This window comes from Nomascus leucogenys, chromosome 2, assembly GCF_006542625.1.
Source record: "Nomascus leucogenys isolate Asia chromosome 2, Asia_NLE_v1, whole genome shotgun sequence".
NCBI lineage: Eukaryota > Metazoa > Chordata > Mammalia > Primates > Hylobatidae > Nomascus > Nomascus leucogenys.
Window position 1 is genome coordinate 144,568,073 of NC_044382.1, and position 15,681 is coordinate 144,583,753.

Consider the following 15,681-nt stretch of genomic DNA (forward strand, 5'->3'; position numbering starts at 1 on the left):
TTCCCAAAGTGCTGTGATTACAGGCGTGAGACACCACGTCCGGCCTCTTTGCACGTTATTTAAGGGTGTTTTAACAAAATGGCAATTTCCCCAGGCTGGCGTGTGTATTACCTTTGCATTGCATCCTTTGGCTCCCATGAGCCAGCGTGGTGACTTGGTGCAGAGGCGGAATGTGAAGACACTTGCTCACTACCCAAGAACTCAGGGCACTAAACCATGCTGTAAAATGCAAGTGCTGATATCTAATTACCTCCATCAACCTTGGCAGAATCTCTTCTTTGGAGTCAAGACCCCCTGTTAGGGGAAAAAATAAAGTCCTATGTTTGCAGAAAATATTATACTAGACTGCCCCAAGGCAAAATATTTACTAGCCTTCCTGTGTCTTCACTGTGTTTTAGTTACTCATCTGGAATCTGAGCAATGGAATTGAGCTTCTGCATACCTAAAATACATCCTGGTGAAATGAGAAGTTGACTTCCTTGCTGTGAAAAAATTTCAGATAACAATTAAAGTAGAATGAGGCCGGGCGCGGTGGCTCACACTTGTAATCCCAGCACTTTGGGAGGCCGAGGCGGGCGGATCACGAGGTCGGGAGATCGAGACCACGGTGAAACCCCGTCTCTACTAAAAATACAAAATATTAGCCAGGCATGGTGGCAGGCGCCTGTAGTCCCAGCTACTCGGAGAGGCTGAGGCAGGAGAATGGCGTGAACCCGGGAGGCGGAGCTTGCAGTGAGCCGAGAGTGCACCACTGCACTCCAGCCTGGGCGACAGAGCGAAACTCCATCTCAAAAAAATAAAATAAAATAAAATAAAAAAATAAAAATAAAAAAATAAAGTAGAATGAAAAGAGCAGAGTGCTGGTTGAACAACCCTCAATGGCTGCAGCTGCATAGAGTGCCAAATCGCCCTTCCCCACACCACACACGAAATCACACCATCACACCATCACACACACACACACGTAGTTTCTCAGCTTCTGTGTAGATAGAATCCAGCCTAATTCTTTTAGGCGGGAATTTTAAAAATCCTCAATAAAATTGGGCTTGGTAGCACATGCCTGTAATCCCATCTAGTAAGAGGCTGAGGTGGGAGGATGGCTTGAGCCCAGGAGTTTGAAGTTGCAGTAAGCTTTGATCCTGCCACTGCATTCCACCCTGGGTGACTGAGTGAGACTCCATCTCTAAAATAAAAATTAAAAATTATTAGTTTAAAAAAATGCAGTAAAGGCCAGGCACAGTGGCTCACGCCTGTAATCCCAGCACTCAAGAGTTCGAGATCAGCCTGGCCAGCATGGCGAAACCCCGTCTCTACTAAAAGTACAAAAATTAGCCAGGTGTGGTGGTGCACGCCTATAATCTCAGCTATTTGGGAGGCTGAGGCAGGAGAATTGCTTGAACCTGGAGATTGCAGTGAGTGGAGATTGCACCAGTGCACTCCAGCCTGGGTGACAGAGCAAGACCCTGTCTCAGAAAAAACAAAAACCCAAAAAGGAAAACCCCCACAGTATATATAGAAATATAAGATTCGGGGGTGGTGGGTGCCCTACAAAGCAAGTGTTACTGTCCACAGAGCAAATGTCAATATTTTAATGTACTAGTAAGGGAAAATTCTATTAAGACATAATTGTTTGGCTTCGTCATTTTGTCAACTTGAAAATAGAGTCAGCAGCATCTGAAGAGTTGTTTTACTACCTCTGGAGCTGAGAGGTGAACATCGTGGTTTTTCAGGAAGCCTTTTTTTGGCTCAGAGAGATCAGAAGCTGGCCCACCCTTGCCACTTCCTGGAGGACTGTCAGTGCTAGCTAATGAGACTGTAAAAGTGGACTATCTACCCAGGAGGCAGTGGGGAAGGAAATCAGGGGTCAACCTTATAGCAAAGACCTGTTTGCAGAGAGAGTGCCTGATATGTAGCAGCTGGTACTTCTCCATCTTGAAACTGTCCTTCCTGGTTGTCTAATTTCTTTTTTTTTTTTGAGACGGAGTCTTGTTCTGTCACCCAGGCTAGAGTGCAGTGGCGCCATCTCGCCTCACTGCAAGCTCTGCCTCCCAGGTTCATGGCATTCTCCTGCTTCACCCTCCCGAGCAGCTGGGACTACAGGCGCCCGCCACCACGTCCGGCTGATTTTTTGTACTTTTAGTCGAGATGGTGTTTCACCATGTTAGCCAGGATGGTCTTGATCTCCTGACTTTGTGATCCGCCCGCCTCGGCCTCCCAAAGTGCTGGATTACAGGCTTGAGCCACTGCGCCTGGCCGGTTCTGTCTAATTTCTCATCATGGGATTTTTTTTTTACTTACTTCTAGATTAGGGATCAAGAAGAAATGACTTTCTCCTCTTAGACATTTAATTTACTTAGTGTTCCCTAGTCATGAGGTACTTCTGTGTTATCCTTAAATACCTAAGCAGGGACCTTATTCTTAACAGTAGAAAATCACTGTGTATGATGATAATATATACCTGTAATACCAGCTGCTCAGGAAGCTGAGGCAGGAGGATCCCTTGAGCTCAGAAGTTGAGATTAGCATGGGCAACGAAGCAAGACCTTGTCTCTAAAAAAATAAGCAAAAACCAAAAGCCGTGAACATGAGGAAGTCCCACATGTAAACATTAATGGAAAACATAGAAGAGTTGAACGTAGTGGTAAATTTTACCTTTAGAGCAAGACTTGAAACAAGGGAAACTGTGAAATTCTCATCATGGGATTTGTGTTCCTTTGTTTTCTTTATTAAGGACTTGGTCCTTGGATTGGAATTGCAAACCCATGACCAAACTTTAATCGTGTAATTCTGTATTGAGTCCTTACTGTGTGTCAGGCACTGTAGTAAGCAACACTCAAGAGTCTTACCATCTACTTTCCAAGAATTCACAGTCTAGATTTGGAATCAGGTGATCAACTGACTTACAGTCTGGTATGGTGATGACGGAGGAACAATGTACAGATAGAACAGAAAGATGACATAGTGAGCCTTTTCACCGATCTTGGAAGGCTAGTAATGTCACTGAACACTAGGAATGGTGTCATGGCCTGGGTCCTGAAGAGTGGATACTTAATGTCCATGGAGACATGTAGTTTTATCTGCCTTGCATGGCTTCTTTCATTCTCTCCGTGACTTCCACCCAAAAAATCACTGTGATATCCAGCTGTGGAAGAGTTCATTTTGGAGAGCTTCCTGGAAGAAGTAGTCCCTGAACTGGGTTGGGCTAAACAAATATGCCAAGAAGGGTTTCCGGAAGCAGTTGACGAAAGATAAGAGAGGGAATGGGTGCTATATTTATTCCATACCTTTTAGATACTCTCTAAATCCTTGTCCCTGTTTTCTGTGCCATGTAGGTAGAGTTTTCAAGTCATGTCCCATACCTTGGATCATTGGATTCTCAACTCAGTAGCACCTTTGTGTGACATCTGTTCTGTAATACCTTATTATGTTGAAACAAAGTTAGCAAGTAACATAACTTACATACACAAATATATTTTCAATTCGATATGATAGCTTTACTGTAATCTAAGAAAAAATAACTGAAACAAAATGGTGTGTGTTTCAACACGTAAATGCTTGGGCCGGGCTACAGGAAGGATGGGACTTACGTATCCATGGATTAATCACCTTTAATGGACTCTCAAAAAAAAGCACACCATTACCTGGTGTGTGGTATTGTAGACTCCAGCACCACCAACCTTGAGTGAAGCCTGACTATATTACTCTGTTCTCATGCTGCTAAGAAAGACATACCTGAGACTGGGTAATTTATAAAGGAAGCAGGTTTAATGGGCTCACAGTTCCACATGGCTGGAGAGGCCTCACAATCATGGCAGAAGATGAAGGAAGAGCAGAGGGGTGTCTTACATGACATCAGGCAAGAGAGCATGTGCAGGGGAATTCCCATTTATAAAAGCATCAGATCTCGTGAGACTTACTACTACAAGAACAGTATGGGAACTGCCCCCGTGATTCACTTATCTCCACCTGGCTCTGCCCTTGACACATGGGGGTTATTAAAATTCAAGGTGAGATTTGGGTGGGGACACAGCCAAACCATATCAGTCACCCCCCAAAAATCGCACAAAATCTGAAAGTGCTTTCATTCATTCTACATGTGAATAGTTGTTGCACTACCCACCTGGAAATTCAGTGGATCCACAGACTTTTCATCTGCATGAGTGTCCATTGGGGCAGTCTTCATTGAGCAAGACATCATCTGCATTGCAAGACATCTACCATCCCTGCTACCATCACCAGCAATCATCATGACAACCAGAAGAAGGCCCTCATATATTTTCAGATTTCCCGCTGAGTTCTACTGCCTTAGACAATTAAGCTTGGAAGTCAGACTCTTCCTGTGGTTTGGGTACTTGAAAACAGGCAGCCAACAATTCGTTTCAAGGTCTCATTTCTGTATCCTTGATGACATTTCTGGCCATCACCTTTGTTGATGACTTTAGAGCAGCTATGTCATTTAACACTAGAAATTGCATGTCACTGAATCCTGTGGAAGGTATATTTAATTTCCATTAAAACATGAATTTCATCTGCCCTTGCCATGCTTTTCTTGGTCTTAGCCCAACGTGAGCTGCTGATATTAAGGAACAATAGGATGATTCCATAATTTTCATTTTACCTTTTGCTTTTTGTTTTCCATAGCAGTTTTCTAGAGGATTCCCGTTATGCTTCCTCATTACCTGGTGCCCAGAATGACCTTATAGAAGCAGAATATGAGGGGTCCTTTGACAAAGATGAGACCATTTAGAAAATTCCTTTTGTTTGTTGTGATCCATTTTGTAAGGAAGGCACTACATTGTTGTTATTTAAGAGAAAGAGACAAAGGGAAAGAAACAAACAGCTGGTGTTTAACGACTCCGTCAGACCCAATTATAAAACATCAACTAGTTACGTTGATTTGTGTACATCCATGCCATGGGTATACTTAAAAACATTAGACTGTGCCAGAACTCATCTTGGCTTTGTTTACATTTATCTTTTAAACGTGTAAGACTATTGATGGTACCTCACCAAGGTTATAACCCCTTTATAATCATTAATTTTTAATCTAGAAAATAGTCTTGGAGGCAACAAGACTCATCTATAATTTTTTGGATGCTCAAATGAAAATATACAGGACTCAAGCATTAGCTAAAATAATCCAGGAAAGCCCTGTCAAAGGTTAGGAATGTGATATCTTTCTGTTTCCAAAAGCAGCAGCCCTTTATTCAAGATGCTTTTCTGTTTAATTTAATTATCTTTGAACTTCCCGTTGAAGGTTTTGAAAAATATATGTTAGAGGATGGGGAGAGAGTTCAGTATGTCAGGACTGATACATTTATGAGTGTGGGTTTTTATTGAAGTCTCTCTTTGGAGCCACTCCTTTTTTTTTTTTTAATTTTTAAATTTTAAATTCTTACTTTTAGAGATGGGGGTCTCACTCTGTTGCCCAGGCTACAGGTGAGTGGCACAATCATAGCTCACTGCAACCTCAACCTCCCAGGCTGAAGCTATCCTCCTGCCTCAGCCTCCTAAGTAGCTGGGACCACAGGCATGTGCTACCATACTCAACTAATTGTTTATTTTTTTGTAGACATAGTGTCTCCCTATGTTGCCTAGGCTGGTCTTGAACTCCTATGCTCAAGCAATCCTCCCACCTCAGCTTCCTAAAGTGCTGGGATTACAGGCATGAGCCACAAGACATGACCTGTGTTTATATTGTTAAATCACCGTTGTCAATCTTTAAGGGAGACTTTCCTTTGATGTATGCAAGATTGAGTTTTTAGTCGTCTCTACATAGTTTCTTCAGATTCCTTTTTTTTTTTTTTTTTTTTTTTTTTTTTTTGAGACCGAGTCTAGCTCTGTTGCCCAGGCTGGAGTGCAGTGGCATGATCTTGGCTCACTGCAACCTCCGCCTCCCATGTTCCAGCGATTCTCTTCCCTCAGCTTCCCGTGTACAGGCATGCCACCACACCTGGCTAATTTTTGTATTTTTAGTAGAGATGGGGTTTTGCCATGTTGGCCACGCTGGTCTTGAACTCCCGACCTCATGTGATCCACTTGTCTCGGCCTCCTAAAGTGCTGGGATTACAGATGTGAGCCACTGGGCCCAGCCTTCCTTAGATTTCTAATAAAAAGCTGTGTGGGAAGTCAGAACTTGGTTGCTTCACGTCATATTTCCTATTTTTAAGATTTACAGATATTAACGACTCCTTGGGAAAACTGGACTTCAGTCGCCTCTCTCCATCAAGAAACGACTATTGGGCAATGCTGGCTTATAACAGGTCCAAGCTCTGCAATGTTCTCTTCTCCAATGAGCTGCACCGTCGCCTCTCCCCGCGCGGCGTCACGTCAAACGCAGTGCATCCTGGAAATATGATGTACTCCAACATTCATCGCAGCTGGTGGGTGTACACACTGCTGTTTACCTTGGCGAGGCCTTTCACCAAGTCCATGGTAAGAGAACAGCTTCTGGCGCCGCAAACACCTTGGGTCCTAGAGAAACCTGCACACCTGTGTCTCCACCTTTTTACCTCTTGCGGGCATGAGTCTGGTCTCAGTAGTAACATTGTCCAGCCTGTCATAAAGGGCTCTTGAACACATTTTCATCAGCTTTCGGTTAAATCTGTTTGGGTAAATGCGTCTTGGAGGGCTGGGTAGAAGATGTGGGTTTCAGTATCATGTTAAGTATGGCTGAAAGTCCTTATGGAAATGGTGATTTTTTTGTTTGTTTTTGTTTTTTTGGGGTTTTTTTATTCAGAGACTTTGAAAATCTATTTTGTTGAGTGGAGCACTTGAAAACTGCTGTTTTGTGTCAGTGGGTGAACAACAAAGATTGGTGACTACTGAATTTTCAGCAGATGTGATTCCTTTGTTTCACAGAAAATCTGTATCTGATGTTCTAAATTTTTCTTCTAATGGGTATAATCCTCTGTTGGAGAATCCTTTGATAGCTAGGAGTGTGTTTTCTTCTTTACTTTCCCAAAGACGATTTTGGATGAATCACGGTACTGTGGTTACGTTTGGAAGTGTTCACAAAGGTTATATGATGTTTTTATAATTTGATGTTAATTTATCAACCATATTAAGAACCTTCTATGAAACTATTTTAATAGGAAGTAATTTGAATGAAGAAAGCATATTTTCCACAATATATTTGGTAGATTATTTTTCAAAACCAAAGGACTTCAAAAATGTCTTCCTATTAGTGGACACCAGTATTCCAGTTACCCAAACTTAGAATCTACTCTACAGAAATCACCCTTTTCCCAAACACATTTGCCTTGTAGCGATATCACAGGCCTTCAAAGTTGGACCTAGGATGTTAATAAAAGAAAGCAAAACAACAACAAGAAAAGAACTATTGCAAGGCTGTTATCCTCCAACTGATCTCACAGCCTTGGAAACTGTCTGCTGCCTTCTCTTACCCTCATTCCCACCTGCCATCCTTAACCTTCATATTTGGGGATGACTTTTAAAACCACATCAAAAGTGTTTGGAACTGCTTAGGAGGAGGTAAGTAAGTATATCTTTTATTCAAATCATCCAAGTGGTTTTTATGCAAAGTAAACAGACATATTCCAAGAGCTGAATACTTAGGATCAGTTGCAGTGGAAGGACCTGTGGAGAATGGTGCTCCATGCCACAGGGTGGGATTGATCTCTAGGAAGTAAATGAATGAAACTTTTCTGTAGGTGGATCACAGGGTTTTGAAATTTCCCCATCAGTTTGCTGTTGATGACTGCATAAGCGCAGCCTCTTCCTGAAAGTTTCTTTGACCATGGTTATGCCTCATACTTTGTTCTGTGCTTCAGTTTACATGAAAAGAAGGAATATGGATCTGAACTGGGTGCCAGTGCCATTTAAATGAGGCGTTTAGGAATGGGGAGAGGACACAGATGGATTCTTCCTTATTTTCTGCTGGCCCACTGCCTTCCGCATTAACAAGTCCAGTCAACCATCATTTGTAGTCTTTGGGTCTTGAGTCATCTCACTTGTATTTGATCATTGATGGGTTCTAAGGAGCTCGGTTCGGTGGCATCACAGTTCGTTTTCTCCTTCTTCCGTAAGGTCCCTAATCGGAAGAACGTGATGGGAAAGATTGAGAGATGAGTCTGTGACTCTGGAATTTGGTGAAGGGTGATATAACCATCTGCCATTTGTTGTAGACTCGAATGGATGAGGAGTCGTTGACAGAAAATAGTGGAAACTGTTACTATATGGCCTGATCCCATTGCTTAGGGACTCTGTGCCAGGGCAGGTGGGAGAAGAAGGGAGACAAATTCTGCTAAAATATAAAGTCAGGGTAAATATTTTTATTTATTGGAGAAGAGTTGATTAATATCTAATATTTATTATAATATGCTTAATAAAGTGAGACTTGAATGTTGACTGGTTGGACCTAACAGGAGTATTTCTAAAAAATACCAGCGAATTAAGTTGGGTCAGTGGCTGTATCATGATATCAGAGTGTTAGCTGTTTTGGGGGTACATGTGCTCAGGACTTGGGCTGAGTGGAAAACCAGAGTATGGGGTTAGAAATGGAGGCAGAAGGATTACCATGTGGGGGAGGATGCACAACGAATTGGACGAAGGTTGCCACTCAGTGAGCACCATACCTGTAGTGTGTCTTAGTAATGGCAGATGCCCAATCTCCGTGCCTAACTCCTTTGCCTACCCCACCACTGTGCATCAGCCTCTCCTGCACCCTGCTGCAGTTTCTCCTATTTCCCTGGCAGGAGAGCTCAGAGATTACTTGTGAACAGGCCTCAATGCTTACAGCAAGGCAAGGCTTGGGAGAAACAAATGTCCTCTGGGAGCAGCCTTCGGTAAAAGATTAACCGCGCACTAAGGTTTAGATCCCTGGGTGAGAAAGCTGTGGGAAAATGAATGGGTAGCTCAGAGGGTTTGGAGAAAAGTGGCGACATCGCAAAAATCCCGGGTTTTTGTTGAAGTTGTCTGGGGAAGGGCACTCATAGAAAGGGCAGGGGACGTGAGCATTTCCCTTGTACTTGAGATGGGATTTGACGTGGCTTCCTGGTGGTGGCAAGAGAAGAAAGTGGCAGCCTGGGACAGTGGACCTCACAACTCTCCTGCTAATGGTGCTGATGGCTAAGCTCAGCTCTTACCCTTGACCACTGGAACAACTTCGCCATGTCATCAGTTTTCTGAGCCTGTCTCATTACGTTGAAAATGATGATACAGGTTAGTGTAAGGACCGACAATAATGCATCTAACATCAATAATGATGGATATAGAATTTCTGCAATGATTATATAATCTGGCTCTCCAGTATGGTAGCCATGGGCCACATGTAGCTGTTGAGTTCTAAAAATGTGGCTAATAGAACTGAGGAAGTGAATTTTTAATTTGATTTCATGTTAGTTAATTCGAACTGAAAACCACCACATGTGCCAAGTGACTGCCGTATTGGAGAGTGCGGTCAAATGACATGCCTAGCACAGTGCCTCTTTCATAGGAGGTAGGCAGTACTTCTTGCCACGATGGCTGTTACTCTTGTTGTGAGTAGTATCTTAGTCCCGATGATGATTCTCCAAAATGCAATGTCTGCTGACAGAACAAGAGTCTGCAAATTGGGAGTCTGGAAAGGGAAGGGAAGGGCTTTGTCCCTGGCCCCAAAGACTCAGGGAGAGGTTTACTGGCCAGGTAGGAAGGGCGTCCAGGTGGGTCAGTGATCTCCAACCTGCACGTCTCATTTGTGAGGAAGCCGTGTGGACTTTTCTTGTTTCTGACCTTAAGTGATTAGAAAATAGCAACTTTTATATGTCACAAATGGACTTTAGATAAGCGTGAAGGTGACGAAGACTATGGAATATGTAGCTAAGATTGTTACAAAAATCCTCTCTAATGTATTTATGTATTTAAGTGTTTGGTAGTACTTTTTTAGCCATCAGGGTTCTATATATTAGGTTGATACAAAAGTTATTGTGGTTTTTGCCATTGAAAGTAATACGTCACTTCATGCAGAGGTGGAATGGGCGTTCTGAGCTGACTTGTCAAATTCACAGGCATTCACTTTTCTTTCATAAACATTTAGGACTCTGTATTTAGGAGAGGAATCACTGTGAATGTAGACCTCGGGTTGGTCATTTTCCTAGTAAGATGGACTAGACTGACTGGAAAAGTCACCCTCTTGGGTTATCCTGCGTATGTGGCTCAGCATTGCTTCCGTCAGGATAAGGCATCTTTCTTGGACAAAGGGTGCACTTCTGCTATTTTAATGCAGGCATATTTTTGGATATAAACCACGCAGTCGCATCCCATTTTTTCCCTAGGTAAAGGCTGGGTTTCTAATTGTGATTGAGAAGCTTGTCATAGATGCAATCCCCCTATCACCAGATGGCTAGTGTGCTCTGCCTTGTCTGCCTTTTACCTTATAGAGGGTGTTTCCTTCTGACACCAGTATTGCTGGAGTACACATTCCATTGCATGAGGTCAGGGGAGCAAGAAATGTGTACTTCCAGCCTTGCGCTCGGAAGCCCTGCCTTCATTTCTTCCCTGTAGCTGGCTCCCTTAAGTATTAAACAGCAGTATTCTAATATCAACGTCCGTTTTTTATTTGCTGTGACTTGCTGTGACTGCGGTGATTTTAGTTACAGTAATTAGGTCACCCTTCATGGAGTCAGGCTATTTTAAGTGCCTCTTTAAGGAATATTGTTGCAGATCAGTAATTTTACAATTGGATGTTCTTGTGCAACTTTATTAAATGTAATCTGTCTTTTAAATGTTGCCCCTTTACAGTTATACATTTCTAATTGTTGCTGTAAATGCATTATCACTTTGAAATTAATTAATTTTTCCATTTTGGCTGCCTGCAGTATAATAATCACTAATGAGAAACTCACAGGAATCAATTCTCAGCACAGCGGCCCCTACTGGTAAAGCCATGTCTCTCCCTTCCTCTTCCACTTGGGATCCAGAGAACTGGACAAGTGTACTGGGGAGTCCTGGGGGAGAAGTGTTTGTTTCTTCCTCCCTCCAATTTATGGTAAAATAAAAATCACAGATAAACTTGGAGATTGAGTTATTTTTAAGCGTCGTTCTAAAAAAGATGCAAGATACTTCAAATAGTTGCTTCTAAAATATGTTAAAGGAAACTAACATTTGCTGAGCACTTTCTAATAATGAAGTCACATCATGCGTGCATTACATGTTTATTTTCTTGACTCTAGAGCATTCTTTTATGCAGTTAAATTACTCTAAAATGTTTTGTACATGCCTGCATTAATGTGTATTGTTTGGTAAGAACTTCCGAGTTGGTGAAAAAATGTATTGTATTTTAGTATCTATATTTATATATACATATTATTCTGTGGGTTTTAATTCACAAAACCAGGCATTGTGTCTGGTGCACATAAGGGATTTTCAAGGCTAATCTTGGCTTTTTGCAGTTGTAACCATGTGTGATGACTTTAGAATCCTACCACACTTCCAAATAGAGATGCAGAGTAGCAATTTTCCCAGATCCCAGGATGCTTTATGTATCAGCATATATTTTCATTAATTTCTCATAATTTTTGTTAGAATTAATAATTCCAAGTTCTACAATCTTAGAATTATTATCTTTATTTTGTAGCTGAAAAGCACAGAGAGCTCACTCAGCGTGTTCAAGAAAATGATATACCAGCCTTGTAAACTTTCACTTGCTAATTGCAGCTGCATTTGCTTTGTCCAGTGCACAGTAATGCCCCTGGCATCTATATCTAGTTATGCAGTTATGCTTCCTTTCTAAAATGTTTGACGGCACCTTCACTGAAATGAATGCCGCCCCCACCGCCAACCCCACCTTTTTTTTTTTTCCACATAAGCTTTCATTTCTGGTAAACACATCCTTGCCAGAGTTCCCAGGTCCAAGCCAGTCCTTTGTGGACCAGTATGCAGATTTGAAGCCGAGCACTGTCACGTGCCTCTTAGGAGTGTTTTGTGCAACCACATATTTGTGTTGGCACGTAACAGTAGAAAGAATATCATGTGTTAGGGTAGCGAGAGCTTAGCAGATGTTTTAGGGAACTGCATTTTCAAATCGTTTTACATTAAAAAATGGCTTACGTTTATGGAACTTCTGCGATGATCGGATTACTTTTCCTGTGCCCGTGTAAAGCCAGTCATCGTGCTGAGTTTTAACGGATGTGTGGCTACCCTGCTAATGGATGGGCCGGCAATGCTGGTTCTGTTGCAAAGTTATAAATTATAACTAGAAAAAGGACAAGATGTCATTCTTCTAACCTTCGTGAAAGCCAAACGGGGTAATTCTGCCCTTGAATAACCTGCTGCAGGGTGATTTATAGTTGTACAATTTAAAACATAATGAGGGAGATAATAGATGTTGATTCGTTCCTGAAATTAGTATTTTAGAAAAATATTTCTCCCCCTTTCCACCTTTAAATACCTGCAGCTGACTACACTATAGATACTATCAAGGGCAAAGCCCCCTGTTTGAATGTGTGTTGGTACACTGGTGTATCACATACAAGGCAGAGGGTGTATAAAACAGGCTTCTTTCTGTTGCGAGGGGGAAATATGGTTTTCAAAGTGGAAATTTCATTGTATTCTTCATGAATCTAACATTTTGAGACTGCTGAGTGGGGGTTGAATTCTCTGGTTGTCTTTCTCTTGCCAGTCCAGATATGTTAGAAAACTGGACTCTCAGGACCCCTCTCTGGTTGGACCACGCTGGCGCTTTCCTGCAGTTGCCTGTCAACAGAAGCACCTGGTAGCTGGCTTGGCTCCTCTTACGCCACTGAGGCCACCTTTTTGCAGCCTGAAACATTCTTCTTCCTGCCCTGGATTAGCATTAACATCGGTTTCAGTAGTCTTTCGTCATTATGTCCAAAGCTTTTAAGTGTACGGTGCTTGCTTAGTCCAGAGACCAATGGATATAAGTAAGTGGGAAAAGGGCAAAGGATTTAGAATCTTGAGGGTTATATTCCAAATGCAGCCTCTGCTCCCTGTTAGTTACATAATTTTGAAATGATTTGACCTTTCTGAGGTTAATTTTCTACATCAGTTTAGCTGCTTTAGGCCACAAGTTATTAACACCCACTTAAAGGTGATTGGAATAATAGAGGTTTTGCTTTCCCATGTATCCAGAGGAGCTGAGGCAGCAAGGGTTGTGTTTGCCTACTATATGAGTAGCTCCTCTGTGATGATCCTCACTTTTCCCTCATGCTTACAAGATGGCTTCTGTGGTGCCAGCCATTGCATCCTATTTCATAAGGTCTGAAGGCACAGATGGGAGGGGTGAGGCTCCTCATTGCATGCTTTTTTCCTTTATCAAGAGAGAGAGCATTCTGCTTCAGAACTGTCCTCCTGAGTTGACTTCCCGTCAGATCCCACTGGTTGGGAGTGATTCACCTATTTGTGTCCTAGTTATAAAGGATACTAGAAAAGTGCATAACTGGCTTTTTGAGCCTCTAGAGTGGGAGGCGGACTCTGATTTTGAGGAAAAAGGATAGGGTAATAGTGTTGACACAGGCACTGTTGAATAGGTATGTACACATTTTAATAGTTTTCTCATTAATCAAATGGAAATGCTGTCAATTTGATAGGGTGGTTGTGAGAGGAAGTGAGACTTGAAATGAAAGGCATCTAGTCTTACCCGCTCCTCATCCACTTGACCTACCATACGTCAAGCCACTTCTGGCTCCACGCTCTTTCTTTCCTTAGGGTTTTTTCTGTTTTTTTTGTTTTTTGTTTTTTGTTTTTTTTTTGGAGACGCAGTTTCGCCCTTGTTGCCCAGGCTGGAGTGCAATGGTGCGATCTCAGCTCACTGCAACCTCCGCCTCCCAGGTTCAAGCAATTCTCCTACCTCAGCCTCCTGAGTAGCTGGGATTACAGGCATACACCACCATGCCCGGCTAATTTTGTATTTTTAGTAGAGATGGGGTTTCTCCATGTTAAGGCTGGTCTGGAACTCCTGACCTCGTGATCCACCCCCCTCGGCCTCCCAAAGTGCTGGGATTACAAGCGTGAGCCACCGTGCCCGGCTGTAGTTTCTTATTTAATGTCTGTCTCCCCTTCTCTTGACAGTGGTGTTTTTGCCCTCACACTACTGTATCTCTGGTCCATACAGTAAATTTTCTGTAAATGTTTGTAAATGAATACATGAAAGATGACCAGGTGCTCAATCAATGAGAGTCCTTAATGTACTTCTTATCATTATCCCTCTGAGGTAGGCAAGGGATTATAGTTTAGAATGTGTAAATACATAAAAGATAAGGCAAGGAGACCTGCTCAGAGTCACATAGCAAGCCCCCAGGGTCCCCCAGGCTCATGGTCAAATGACGTGTAAGGGACGTATCCAGTGGTGTGGGTATGTATGGAGGGAATGAACGTAAGGAGAGAGAGGTGAGGCACGGGACAGACAGGATGAGCTTTAGAGGTAGGCAGCTCTTGGGTCCAACCCTAGCTCTCTCCCATTCTAACTCTTGGGCAAGGTTCAAAACCTGATTAAGATTCGTGCGTACAACTGCGATGTTAGAACTACCTCATGGGCTCGTCTTGGGAATTAAAGACGTTATGAACTTAAGGCCTCTACAATGTGCTAGATGCTTAAGAAATGTTAACTACTATTGTAATTGGCTTGCAGTAGAAATTAAAGATTACGAATGTTCAGCATACAGAACATACTGAATACTCAATAAGCATTGTTGCTGTCATTATTACCATTATTTTCCCCAGCTTTACTGAGGTATGAGTGACAAAAATTTCATATATGTGCACGTGTGTGTGTGTGTGTGTGTGTGTGTGTGTGTTTGTGTGTGTTTGTGTTTGTGGCTGGGCATGGTGGCTCATGCCGATAATCCTAACAGTTCAGGAGGCCAAGGTGGGAGGATTACTTGAACTTGGCTGTTCAAGGCTGCAGTGAGCTATGATGGTGCCCCTGCACTCCAGCCTGGGTGACATAGCGAGACCCTATCTCTAAAGAGAAAAAAAAACTATATGTATTCCTCGTGTGAAATGTGATGTTTTGGTATACATATGCATGGTGAAATGACTACCACAATCAAGCTAATTACACATCCATCGCCTTACATAGCCATCATTTTTTGTGTGTGGCAAGAACATTGAAAGTCTAGTCTCAGCAATTTTCAAGTATATAATACATTATTATTATTACTATCGTTAACTGTATTCACCATGCTATACAATAGATCTTCAGAATGTATTCATTCTGTGTAACTGAAACTTAGGATCCTTTGACCACTATCTCCCCATTTACCACCCCCTCCCACTTCCCCACTACCAGCACCTCCTGGGAAGTGCCCTCTACTCTCTGCTTCTTTGAGTTTGACTGCTTTAAATTCCACACAAAAAGTGAGATCATAGAGTATTTGTCTTTCTGTGCCTGGCTTATTTCACGAGAAATTGATTGCTTCTCTTCCCATTGTTTATAGATACCCATTCTCCTAATGATGGCACTGTGTCTGTCATAGAAGGCCTAATGCTGCCTGTTAACATTGAACGTAAAAATTTCATATGAGCTGGGCACAGTGGCTCACGCCTGTAATCCCAGCACTTTCGGAGGCCAAGGCAGATGAATCACCTGAGGTCTGGAGTTGGAGACCAGCTTGGTCAACATTTCGAAACTCTGTGTCTACTAAAAAGATACAAAAAAATTCACTGGCCAGGTGTGGTGGCTCACGCCTGTAATCCCAGCACTATGGGAGGCTGAGACGGGCG

General features: G+C 42.5%; 1 protein-coding gene across 3 annotated transcripts in view; it reads left to right on the plus strand.

Annotated features, from left to right (window-relative positions):
- Positions 1-15,681, plus strand: part of WWOX (WW domain containing oxidoreductase) — a 1,126,706-nt gene that overhangs the window by 333,679 nt on the left and 777,346 nt on the right. For all 3 annotated transcript variants that reach the window (XM_030819181.1, XM_030819185.1, XM_003259982.4), the window contains one exon: positions 6,171-6,435. In XM_030819181.1, the coding sequence (XP_030675041.1) occupies positions 6,171-6,435 (265 nt within the window). The remainder of the gene's footprint in view (positions 1-6,170; positions 6,436-15,681) is intronic.